This window comes from Somniosus microcephalus, chromosome 27 (assembly GCF_052327205.1).
Source record: "Somniosus microcephalus isolate GS21.2 chromosome 27, FLI_Smic_1.0, whole genome shotgun sequence".
NCBI lineage: Eukaryota > Metazoa > Chordata > Chondrichthyes > Squaliformes > Somniosidae > Somniosus > Somniosus microcephalus.
The window spans coordinates 38,627,337-38,641,051 of record NC_141013.1 but is presented as its reverse complement, the minus strand read 5'-3'; the positions used below and the strand labels follow the sequence as shown (position 1 = coordinate 38,641,051).

General features: G+C 44.5%; 1 protein-coding gene across 1 annotated transcript in view; it reads right to left on the bottom strand.

The window, feature by feature from the left end:
- Positions 1 to 10,194: 10,194 nt before the first annotated feature.
- mex3b (mex-3 RNA binding family member B) overlaps positions 10,195 to 13,715 on the bottom strand; it is a 3,749-nt gene continuing 228 nt past the window's right edge. The window contains exons 1-2 of the mRNA XM_085968869.1: positions 13,529 to 13,715; positions 10,195 to 12,815 (exon numbers count right to left, since the gene is read on the bottom strand). The exon at positions 13,529 to 13,715 is cut by the window's right edge and continues 228 nt beyond it. Coding sequence (XP_085824995.1) covers positions 11,470 to 12,815; positions 13,529 to 13,715 — 1,533 coding nt within the window. The 3' untranslated portion in view covers positions 10,195 to 11,469. The remainder of the gene's footprint in view (positions 12,816 to 13,528) is intronic.

Genomic DNA, 13,715 nt, shown 5'->3' with positions numbered 1-13,715 from the left:
ATGATCTGAAATTGTTGAACTCGATATTGAGTCCGGAAGGCTGCAAAGTGCCTAATCGGAAGATGAGGTGCTGTTCCGGGACACCGGGACAATTACCCTGCTCTTCTTTTAAATAGTGCCATGGGATCTTTTACGTCCACCTGAGAGAGCAGATGGGGCCTCGGTTTAACGTCTCATCTGAAAGTCGGCATCTCCAACAGTGCAGCACTTCCTTAGTACTGCACTGGAGTGTCAGCCTGGATTATGCGGTCAAGTCTCTTGTGTGTGGATGCTGGTTGAGACCTGGAGCAAGCTTGACCATAATACTCCCCACAGGCAGACGTTGTCTAGGCTCACACATGAAGACTACCTGTTTGGGCAAAGTAATGGGAGGTACCCAGTGCCCATAGGATTTGTGAAAGGTAGGTCATGCCTGACAAACCTGATTGAATTTTTTGAAGAGGTGACTAAAGTAGTGGACAGGGGAATGTTATTTATGGATATTGTTTATATGGACTTCCAGAAGGCATTTGATAAAGTCCCACATAAGAAACTGTTATCTAAGGCAGTAGCCCATGGAATTGAGGACAAATTATTGACCTGGTTAGGGAATTGGCTGAGCGGCAGGAGACAGAGAGTAGGGATAATGGGTAGGTACTCAAATTGGCAGACTGTGACTAGTGGTGTCCCGCAGGGATCTGTGTTGGGGCCTCAACTATTCACAATATTTATTAATGACTTAAATGATGGCATAGAAAGTCATCTATTCAAATTTGCCGATGACACAAAAACAGGCGGCATTGTAGTCAGTGTAGATGGAAGTATAAAATTACAAAGGGATATTGATAAATTAAGTGAATGGGCAAAACTGTGGCAAATGGATTTCAATGTAAGCAAATGTGAGGTCATCTCCTTTGAACCTAAAAAGGATAGAACAGCGTACTTTCTAAATGGTGAAAAGCTAAAAACAGTGGAGGTCCAAAGAGACTTGGGGGGTTCAAGAACATAGATCATTAAAATGTCATGAACAGGTACAGAAAATAATCAAAAAGGCTAATGGAATGCTGGCCTTTATATCTGGAGGACTAGAATCCAAGGGGGTAGAAGTTATGCTGCAGCTGTACAAAACCCTGGTTAGACCACACCTGGAGCACTGGGAGCAGTTCTGGGCACCACACCTTAGGAAGGATATATTGGCCTTGGAGGGAGTGCAGCGTAGGTTTACCAGAATGATACCCGGACTTCAAGGGTTAAGTTACAAGGAGAGATTACACAAACTAGGGTTGTATTCCCTAGAATTTAGAAGGTTAAGGGGTGATCTGATCAAAGTTTTCAAGATATTAAGGGGAACAGGTAGGGTAGATAGAGAGAAACTATTTCCGCTGGTTGGGGAGTCTGGGACTAGGGGGCATAGTCTAAAAATTAGAGCCAGACCTTTCAGGAGTGAAATTAGGAAACACTTCTACACACAAAGGGTGGTAGAAGTTTGGAACTCTCTTCTGCAAATAGCAATTGTTCATTTTAAATCTGAGACTGATAGCTTTTTGTTAACCAAAGGTATTAATGGATATGGGCCAAAGGCGGGTATATGGAGTTAGGTCGCAGATCAGCCATGATCTCATTGAATGGTGGAGCAGGCTCGAGGGGCTGAATGGCCTCCTCCTGTTCCTATGTTCCTTCCTATGATCCTATGTCACCACAGTAGGTACCTTTGGAAAGGAGGGGTGAAAATTGCAGAAAAAATTAAGAATTATTTAAAATTCATGCATATTTTTGTAAAATGGTCATTGTAACTGTAATTAAATGGAATAACTTAAATCAAAAAAAGCTTCATTATGTGCTTAAAGGTGAACCTTGCTTTCTTCTTTGATCTGTCTGCAACTAACTTACTCTTAACAGAATATCAAAACCTATTCAACCAGAGATTCCCTCCAGGCTATAAAACAATTCATTATAAACACTGTTCAAAATTTATCTCTAAACACTATTGTGCTTCAAATAACCTGTTAGATTTATGTGGCTTTGACTCACACTGTTAGGCTCACCAATAGGGATTTAAACATATCCTGACTTTACACCAGTACAATCACAGAAAACATCCCCAGGAGCAGCCACAACTCCAGATGCTGCATTTTGCCGTGTGTTTTTTAAGTTGAATTATAGAACATATAAGAACATAAGACGTAGGAGCAGGAATTGGTCATTTGGCCCCTCGGGCCTGCTCTGCCATTCAAAAAGATCATGGCTGATCTGACCTTGGCCTCAACTCCGCTTCCCTGCCCGTTCCCCATAACCCTTCACTCCCGTACCTTTCAAAAACCTGTCTATCTCCACCTTAAATATATTCAATGACCCAGCCTCCGCAGCTCTCTGGGGAAGAGAATTCCAAAGATTCACGACCCTCTGAGAGAAGAAATTCCACCGTTTTAAATGGGCAACCCCTTATTCTGAAACTATGCCCCCTAGGGCAGCACGGTGGCATAGTGGTTAGCACTGTTGCCTCACAGCACCAGAGACCCGGGTTCGAATCCGGCCTCGGGCGACTGTCTGTGTGGAGTTTGCACATTCTCCCCGTGTTTGCGTGGGTTTTCTCCGGGTGCTCCGGTTTCCTCCCACAGTCCAAAGATGTGCGGGTTAGGTTGATTGGCTATGATAAATTGACCCTTAGTGTTAGGGGGATTAAATACGTGGGGTTACAGGGATAGGGTGGGATATGTGTTGGTGTAGGGGTTACGGGGATCGGGTGGGATATGTGTCGGTGCAGGCTCGATGGGCCGAAATGGCCTCTATCTGCACTGTGGGGTTTCTGTGATTCTGTGATTCTGTGATTCCCCCACGAGGGGCAACATCCTCTCTGCATTTACCCTGTCAAGAATCTTTTATGTTTCAGTAAGATCACCTCTCATTCTTCTAAACTCCAATGAGTATAGGCCCAACCTGCTCAACCTTTCCTCATAAGACAACCCCTTCATCTCCGGAATCAACCTCGTGAACCTTCTCTGAACTGCCTCCAATGCAAGTATATCCCTCCTTAAATAAGGAGACCAAAACTGTACGCAGTTCTCCAGGTGTGGTCTCACCAACGCCCTGTACAGTTGTAACAGAACTTCCTTACTTTTATACTCCATTCCCTTTGCAATAAAGGCCAACATTCCATTTGCCTTCCTAATTACTTGCTGTACCTGCATGCTAACTTTTTGTGATTCATGTACAAGGACCCCCAGATCCCTCTATACCTCTGCTTTTTCTAATCTCTCCCTGTTTAAATAATAATTTGCTTTTTTATTTTTCCTACCAAAGTGGATAACCTCGCATTTTCCCACATTATGCTCCATCTGCCAGATTTTTGCCCATTCACTTAGCCTATCTATATCCCTTTGGAGATTCTTTGCGTCCTCCACACAATTTGCTTTCCCACCTATCTTTGTATCATCAGCAAATTTGGCTACAATACACTCGCTTCCTTCATCCAAGTCATTAATATAGATTGACCCTTAGTGTTAGGGGGATTAAATACGTGGGGTTACGGGGATAGGGTGGGATATGTGTTGGTGTAGGGGTTACGGGGATCGGGTGGGATATGTGTCGGTGCAGGCTCGATGGGCCGAAATGGCCTCTATCTGCATTGTGGGGTTTCTGTGTGTGATTTCTGTGTGTGTGATTGTAAATAGTTGAGGCCCCAGCACTGATCCCTGCGGCACCCCACTAATTACAGTTTGCCAACCTGAAAATGACCCATTTATCCCGACTCTGTTTTCTGTTAGTTAGCCAATCCTCTATCCATGCTAATATATTACCCCCAATCCCGTGAGCTCTTATCTTGTGCAGTAACCAATGTGGCACCTTATCGAATACCTTCTGGAAATCCAAATACACGACATCTACTGGTTCCCCTTTATCCACCCTGCTCGTTACATCCTCAAAAAACTTCAGCAAATTTGTCAAACATGATTTCCCTTTCATAAAACCATGCTGACTCTGCTTGACTATATTATGATTTTCTAAATGTCCTGCTATCACTTCCTTAATGATGGACTCCAGCATTTTCCCAATGACAGATGTTAGGCTAACTGGTCGATAGTTGCCTGCTTTCTGTCTCCCTCCTTTCTTAAATAGGGGCGTTACATTTGCAGTTTTCCAGTCCACTGGGACCTCTCCAGAATCCAAGGAATTTTGGTAGATTACAACCAATGCATCCACTATCTCTGTAGCCTCCTCTTTTAAGACCCTAGGATGCAGGCCATCGGGTCCAGGGGACTTGTCAGCCTTTAGTCCCATTAGTTTGCCTAGTACTTTTTCTCTAGTGATAGTGATTGTTTTAAGTTCCCCCCGCCCCGACCCCAATAGCCCCTTGATTATCCATTATTGGGATGCTTTTAGTGCCTTCTACCGTGAAGACTGATACAAAATATTTGTTCAAAGTCTCTGCCATTTCCCTGTTTCCCATTATTAATTCCCCAGACTCATCCTCTAGGGGACCAATGTTTACTTTAGCTACTCTCTTTCTTTTTATATACCTGTAGAAGCTCTTACTATCTGTTTTTATATTCCTTGGTAGCTTACTCTCATAAGCTATCTTCACTCTCTTTATAATTTTTTTATTCATCCTTTGCTGGTTTTAAAAATTTCCCAATCCTCTGGCCTGCCACTATTTTTTGCAACATTGTATGCCTTTGTTTTCAATTTGATACCATCCTTTACTTCCTTAGGTAGCCACGGATGGTTCCTCCTTCTCTTACCGAGTCTTTCTTTCTCACTGGAATATATCTTTGCTGAAAGTTATGAAATATCTCCTTAAATGTTTGCCACTGCTTTTAATATATTTTCCCAGTCCACTTTAACCAAGTCTGCCTTCATACCTTTGTAATGACCTTTATTTAAGTTCAGGACACTAGTTTGAGACCTAGCTTTCTCACCCTCAAACTGAATTTGCTGAATTGGAATTCAGCAAAGTGCTTTATAGTCAATAAAGTACTTTTGAAATGTAGTCACTGTTGTAATGTAGGAAACCAGGCAGCCAATTTGCACACAGCAAGATCTCACAAACAGCAATGAGATAATGACCAGATTATCTGTTTTGGTGATGTTGGTTTAAGGAGTTAATGCTTTGAAGAGAGGAAGGGACAAACATCTACAAGAAGAAAAAAAAGAAATTCCTGTTTTCCCCTGATGTCTGGTAATTTACAGCATGCGAGTGGACTGCAAAAGATACCTTCTTCATTCAGTACAACTCCCTTGGGTCAGCTAGCGGACCTGTGTGATCAGTCTGTAAAAACAAGCAGCAGAAGTATCAGTGCAATCAGAAACATTTACACAGTGCCAATGATCGCAGGTTGCCTTGCCATACTCTGTCACCATTGTGCACTTGTCCAGAAACTCCCACGTCGCAGTCCCTGGTCTTCCTGCTCTCGGTTGGGCCACGTCCATCAATTGCTCATCAATTCCTCGCCAGTAGACTGGCTGGTGGTGCAATAGTCCGGGATGTTCCTCGGAGCTGCTGCGCCTCAGTTCCACCCTGCCGCTGTAACTTCGCCAGAAGTGTGGCGGAGATTCTGCCAGCAGAATTGGGCGGAGTTACAGCAGCGGAGTGGGAGCAGCTCCCGGGAGATTCCCGACCAAGTGAGACTATCTACCTTGTTGCGGGGTGGGAACTGACTAATCTGATTCACCTCTTCTGTTGTGCAAGATGAGAAAAATAAAAATGATAACAGACCTTTATGATGCCCTCCCCGCAGAAGTGGATGCAAAAAAAATGCATTATTATTTATTAAAAGTAAACAAAAGCGAAAGTTAAGTAAGGCACCTCAAATCCTTTGCACCGGAGAAATCATGCTACAGTACTTCAACTTAAAGGGTCAAGCTTCCAAACATAATTCAGACAAAGCTTTGTGTCTGCTGCACAGGACAAGGCAATCTCTTTGTTTTCTCTTCCAACTAGTGTGTGTGTGTGTGTGTGTGAATGCTAATCATGTGACTTTTCTCTTGGCACACAAGACGTTTCCTTCAGCATCTATCACATGCACAGTGTTTTTTTTTTATCTTGTTCAGGCAGTTCCCAGATCACTCACAAATCCTAAGACTCAGGCAGACAAACTGTGGAGAGTTACACTGCCTTCACCAGTGCTGCAGTAGGGATTACTGAAGTGTGACCAGTGCGGGAACTGCTGCCAAGTTCCTTCCGTCTCCGTCGCTTCAGGAGCTTGCCTTTTGCTCGGTGCTGTGCCAAGTAAATTTGGCTGGGATTGGCTGCTCACCATCTGGAGAAATGCCCAGTGAAAACGTCAGCTCAAACTTGGGCTTCACATCCGGGTTTCTGCTCCCCTTGTGTTACCTCGCTTATTATGAGCACACTGTGTATGTAAACATTTGGTGTAATCAGCCTTTGGATTTAGCTATTAGATGCTTGATGCCACAAATCACTTTTCAGCGCTATAATTCTCTCTTATGTTATTGTTATTGTTGACATAAAACCAGCGTTCCCGGCAGCTTTGGAACTGCTCAATACTGTACATGTTTACATGTTGGGATTCCAGCTTCAGTCAGCAGCTAGAGTTCGCCAATTGGACCAGGCCAACATCTAATCTGGGTCATGCAGAGGCAAGAAGCCACTGAATTGTGGTCCAGGAGATACTGTACTCGCTTGATATTGTATGCTAGCCTTAATCTGTCAACTGAGAAATAGACAAAAGCTATAAGTTAACTTAGACAATGGATTAAACACAAATGGACATAGAATCTTACAAAGGAAAAAAAAGGCTTGCATTTCTATTGTGCTTTTCATGACCTCACGATGTCCCAAAGCGCTTTACAGCCACTGAAGTACTTTTTGAAGTGTAGTCACTGTTGTAATGTAGGAAACGCAGCAGCCAATTTGCACACAGCAAGATCCCACAAATAGCAATGTAATAATGACCAGATAATCTATTTTAGTGATGTTGATTGAGGGATAAATACTAGTGAGGACACTGGAGAGAACTCTCCTGCTCTTCTTCAAAATAGTGCCATGGGATCTTTCACGTCCACCAGAGACAGCAGACAGGGCCTCAGTTTAACGTCTCATCAGAAGGACAGTGCAGCACTCCCTCAGCACTGCACTAGAGTATCAGCCTAGATTTTTGTGCTCAAGTCTCTGGAGTGGGATTTGAACCCACAACCTTCTGACTCAGAGGCGAGGTTGCTACCAACTGAGCCAGTGCAGAAGGAGGCCAATCGGCCCATCATGCCTGTGCCAGCTCTTTGAAAGACCTATCCAAATAGTCCCTCTTCCCCCAAGCTCCTTGATTTTTTTTAGCTAATGGCGATGAGCTACTTTCTGAATTTACAGCTGCATGGTCAGTCACAAGCACATATGTGACCAGAAACAAACAAAGGATGATTTGTAGCTATGTAAATGAGTGGTTTCAGTGACACAATTCATCAGTTCATTGCCTCTGGCAAAACGAATAATATATTAGTCTGTGTAAACATGTTTACCATAAACTCTGTAATAGAGTTCCCTGTGGCCCAGAGAATAAAGGCGCCATCTGGTTTAGGACTAAGCCATATGGAGTTTAGTAGCTGGTTTATGCTGGGCTGATTCACTCAACAAGGTCCGCAATTGGGGTTACCTTTGGTCTCAATGTCCCCTGGTCTCGGGAGAAGATCAGTCAACAGTTGATTGCTATTCACTAACCCACACAAAATTACTTCCTTCATCCCACCATTGGCAGCCGTGCCTTTAGCTGCCTAGGCCCTAAACTCTGAAATTCCCTCCCGAAACCTCTCCACCTCTCTCTTCCTTTAAGATGTTCCTTAACACCTACCTCTTTGACCAAGCTTTTGGTCACCTGTCCTAATGTCCCTTTCTTTGGCTCAGTGTCGACTGATTACGCTCCTGCGAAGCACCTTGGGATGTTTTACTATGTTAAAAGTGCTGTATAAATGCAAGTTGTTGTTGGATGGTGGGTGGGGACTGGTGTTGGTTTGACTGTGATTTGCTCCACAGAATAACCTGCTGACACTCACCATCTAGGCTCATTGACAAAGAATAGGCACTTGACCAAGACAATGGAGGGCTGCCAATGGACTCATACACCAAGAATAATCAGGAGAGAAGGGCAAGAAAATGGTACTGTGCACTTAAAATGTCCTGGCCCACAGTGGTAGGACACAGATTTACACGCGCAATCACAAAGGGAAAATATCAGAGGCAGCGTGAGCCCAGGTCACTGTTACGCACCCACTAATGATTGGCTGAAGAGTGGCATCGACAGACACCAGAGAGGTCTGCTGCATCCCTCAAAAACCAATGAACTGTACATGGTCAAGTGAAACATAAATAAAAGCAATAAAAGAACTTTTTAAAATTCAGAATGAGAAGTAATGCTAAAATACACCTGTGCTTTAACAAAACAAATACCACTGCACCGGGGTGAACTGACCCCACAGCTACATGCCCATGAAGAACGGTTGCTCGACATATGTTTTAACAAACGTCTGTTGGTGTGCATGATAAAAAAGGAGAATCTAAATGCTGATCTGCCTTGGAGAACACAAAAATGCAATCTAGCTCTTAGAAGTTCCCGATGAGAGCTTGCAAAGTCTGTGCATTTTGATCTTTGATAATAACATTAATTCAATATATATGAGACTGTATGCAATAAATTAAGGCATTGGTATATTTTATGGCCGTGGCTGTGATTGAATGTTTCACAATATAAAATCCTACCTTCTGTAAAACTTTATGGTTTTATGGTTAATTCCTCTCATGTTAAGAAGAAAACTTATAATGGGAATGGTTAGCATTGGTCCCACTACTGATGTAAGGAAATAAATAGCTCATTAAGTACATGCCATATATTCAGGAATAAAACAAGTTTGAAAGCATAGCAGCTTCCTAAAGACTTCAATAAAGTCTTATATTAGCAGTTAGATATTTCACTCACTTGCCTTGTTGACATCACTTTGGGTGTTGGAAATTAAAGGGCAAAAAAAATGCTTATATGTGGAACAGTTACTCATCAGCAATATAAATAATGGGAGATGGGAGCAATGCTGCCATTTAAAAATCTACACCATTTGAGTGCAGTGTACCAATTGCAAACAACAACAATGTGCATTTATATAGTGCCCTCAACATAGTAAAACATCCCAAGGTGCTTCACAGGAGTGTTATAAAACAAAGTTTGACACCAAGCCACATAAGGAGATATTAAGGCAGATGACCAAAAGCTTGGTCAAAGAGGTTGGTTTTAAGGAGCGTCTTAAAGGAGGAAAGAGAGGTAGAGAGGCGAAGAGGTTTAGGAAGGGAATTCCAGAGCTTAGGGCCTAGGCACGTCTGCCAATGGTGGAGCGAATGAAATCGGGGATGCTCAAGAGGGCAGAATTAGAGGAGTGCAGATATCTTGTAGGGTTGTGGGGTTGTAGGAGATTACAGAGATAAGGAGGGGCAGGGCAAATCTACTTTAAAAACAATCGCAAAACCTACCAAAAAAACCGCAGAGACTGGCAAATTAAAATTCTTTAGTTGTGGTTTTAAGGTTTACGAGGCAATTGCATTTAGTTGGATATTATTCAGCAAATATCCATCTGTAGGAAACCATATAGTGCAAGAAAACACACTAACATGGTTTCCTGCCACTGTCAATTTCACAGCAGTACAAACCAAATCGAAATAACCAATCCTTCCTCAGCTCACTCTTACCTGCAGTGAGCACTTTGAATACCATAAATATTTGCACATGTGGCTGAATCCTGTTCTTGCCAGTCCAATTAACAGGAAAAAGTGTTTTGTTTTAAAAAAGCTCTCCCCGTAGAACATCTGCTTTACTGTTTTAGGAACTTTTCCCCTCCAAACTTAAACTCAGACCACACCTAATAACAGTTAACTTTTCAAAAGCAGCTGCAGCTTCATGTCGTCTGGAAAAAGTCCAAGCAGCAAATTCGCTGTAACAGAAGACAGGTCATGCAAGGCTAGTGAAAAGGAAACGTTTCCAATTCATTAAATCACAAGCCACATAAGGCCAAGTCTGCTATGGCCCATTATTGTCACGACAGCTGGAGTGTACGTCTGTTTGCGAGACCAGGGTACCCAAAGACCCAAAGCCATTTCACGACCGCACCAAGCACGAGAATTAACCAGGGTGCACCCAATTGAAAAAGCAGTTGGAAACGAAGGTTAAACAGTTAATCACATTTCTCCGACCCAATACTCTGAAAAATCCACAGTACTTTAAAAATTATTCAATTGGCATTTATTGCAAATTAACAACAGTCTGAACTACAAGCCAAACAGCACGTGCAGCAACTATTAATTCAGCTCTAGTAACACTGTTGTATCCACAGTATCTAAGCATGACTTTAATACAGATTCTAAGTAGATCTAAGGGTCTATAGAGTGCATACATAGTAGAACCAGGTACTCTGTTCTGATGCAAATATTGGCTGCTCCTAGTCATCTCATTAACCCATTCATGAATTTGTCAGTTAAGAGGTTTGGAGCTTTCCTTAAAAGTACTCGATAGCATTTTGGCCTACAGTGTGTCTATAATAAGTGTGTGTAGTATATTAAGACCAACAGATGCTTCAAGAATTGTTGATTCCATGTACCAATTTTATTTATATAGAAATACTTAAAAAAAACATGAAGTAGCACCATTACTTAAGTTTTACCTTTATTATGTAGAACTTTAAATGTCAGAAAAATAAAACTCTTGATACAATTTCAATTCTCGTCTCAGCAAATATAATATTAGTATTTGACCATGAGGTTAAAGGCCCTTTATCATAAAATAAAATATATTTCGTTTTTAAACTTTGCTCAATAAAGTACATTTACGATCAAGTAACTTCACCTACATATACATAAACAAGTGGTAAACAAATGTATTAAAATAGAAATACTAAAAACTATAGTGGTGCAACAGAATTTGTAATTTTTCACTGGTTTCTACTTGTACAAATGTTAGAAAGCTTAACTGTTTCCTTTCATTGATTTTTGCTACCTTTATAATTTTATTTTCGTAATAATATAGAATAAAATATGTTTTATATCATTGACTAGAAAATATGCTGGGTGAAGCGGGTTTTTTTTTTAAAAGTCTCTTCTTTGTTTTTGCTGAACCTCCTTCCCGACTGAATACTGCTTGTATTACACATGGTGTGGTCTCAGAGTCAAGACCACAGCATTGTGTGATTATTAACAAAACCAATACAGTGTTCGTGGCGCCCTGGTCTAAGGCCATCCCAAAAATGAAAAAAGATTTAACCCAGCTACAAAAAAGTCTCACTGAAATTAAATTAAAATACTTGTAAACATCTGCCATACGAAATATAATCTTTCAAGTCAAAAAAATGAATAAAATACTTCAATCTGTAATGCAATTCTCCTTTAGAATTCTCTGCGGATTTCACATAATATACGCGATATGTAGTTTTTTTTTGCTAACTTTACTCCTCTGGATGTTGGTTAATGCAATATTACAAAGGACTTGTTTTCTGTCTCTCTGTGTTTTAGGAAAATATACGTATAGCCTGAGTTACAGCTTTGCGGCAGACGGGGCACTCGGGCTGGTTCTTCTCGCAGATGCGGTTGGCACACTCCATGCAGAAGAGGTTGTGGCCGCAGGGCACCAGCGCGGCGATCACCTCGCTCTCCAAGCACATCAGGCAGTCGCGGCTGCCCTTCCGCCGCATGCTGGACGTGGATGACGAGGACGAGGAGGAGGAGGACGAGGACGACGAGCAGGAGCCGCCGGGCTCGGCGGCCACCCCGCCAGCGAGGTGGGCGACCGCCGGCCCCCCGCCGTTGCCGAACGGCACCAGGCCGATCGCCGAAGTTACGCCGTTGAGAGGGTCGCTGCGCACCCGGCGGGCCAGCGGGTGGTGGTCGGGCGGAGGAGGAGGAGGAGGCGGCGGCGGAGGAGGAGGAGGAGGCGAGAGTCTGGGAGCGGCGCCGGCCGAGCCCACGCTGCTGGCCCGCCGCTGTTGCGACGACGATACGCCGTTGCTGGAAGCACTGGCCGGGTAGGCGCCGCTGGGCCGCTCGAACTGCGACCAGATGATGGCCGAGGCCGGCGGGGCGGGCGCCGGGTCGAAGCTGGGCGACTCGAAGCCCAGGTCGCGGTCGGGCTCCCCCGGCAGGGTGGCAGGGAGCGGCTCGCCGTACACGAAGCCGTTGTTGGCGTTGGTGCCGTTGCTGCTGAAGTGAGCGGGCGGGCTGTAGTCCGCCAGCCGGCCGCCGGGGCCGAAGTAGGAGTCGGTGGACGCGCTGCCCAGCGAGCTGGAGCTGTCGTGGCGGTAGCTGGAGAAAGGTTTGCGAGCCGGCGTGGGTTTACTCCACAGGCTGCCCGGCCCGTTCAGCTCGAAGCCCACGTCAGTGCCGTTGGCGTGGAAGTCGTTGTCGTCGGTCAGTTCGATCAGCCCGCCCGTCCTCATGGCGATGTGAGCTTCGATCTCCTCCCGGGCCCGGTCCACGTTCTCCGGCATGCCCGTCACCTCGAAGACCGGTTCCTTGTCGCGGCTGGGCGTCACGATGTAGGTGTGGGTCTGCTGCTGGATCCGCTTGATGGTCGCCCCCTTCGGGCCCACCACCAACCCCACCACCCGGTAAGGCACCCGCACCTGAATGGTGGTCTGGCCCGGCAGGTTGGGCGGCCCGGGCGCCGCGCCGTTCAGCGCCGTGTTCTTGTTGCGAGAAGCTCGGATCATGGAGAAGTGCTCGGCCGCCGAGATGATCTCCCGCCTGGCCATGGCAACATCCTCCTTGCGGCCGGTCACGACGAACACAGGCTCCTCCCCGCGCACTGGTGTCTTGATGTAGGTGTTGGTCTTTGCCCGCAAAGCTTTGATTTTGCAACCTTAAAACAAGAGAGAGAGAGACACACACACACAAGGAAGAAAAAAAGAAACCCCATCGTTTAGTCACCAACAATAAACAGGTTTCCAGCTCTCAACACACAAAAAACAGCATGAAAATCAGACTGAAACTCAAAAACAAGGCGATCTGACGCATTTCTGCCTGCACAATGCGCTCCTCTCGCATGTCTGCACTTTCCTTTGTCATCAGTTACAGCACCATTACTCAAGAATAGAGAGAGGGGGAAGCACAAGGCAACAATCCGAAAACAGTAAGTGTGTGAGATTTCCGCTGCGCTTATTTCCACTATAATGCGCCTCTGTTACAGGTCTGCACTTTCCTTTGTGATCATTACTCAAGATGATTTTTTTTCTCTTACTATGCACAACAGATCAGCTCCCGAATAAAGAGACACACAGCAGTGTATAGGATGCATAGTATAAAGACACACAGTGTATAGAATGCATGGTATGAGCAGATACTGTATAGGATGCAGAGCAGGGGATGCACAGAATAAAGAGATACATTGTTACAGAATAAAGACAGATACACAGAATAAACAGATACATTGTATCAAGCCCCTACAAAGATACAGTGTATCAGATACAGTATAAAGATACACTGTATCCCAGCAGCGAGCGTCACCGCCAATTTGCAACATTTTAAACACAGGGAAGGGATTGCAGGGCCACACAGAGCCCGGCTCCTCTTTACCTTGTCTCCCCACGATCTCTGCTACATGCTCCGAACTCGGCACCGGGACACACTCGGTCATGTTGACGCTCTTCTTCCTCGGCTCGTTGTCGTAGATCGAGTTCTCGTCGTTGTCCAGACCGAGCAGCGAGAGCTGATCCAGGGCGATCTGCAGCGCTCTCTGGTCATCCAGCGTCTCTCCTCCTCC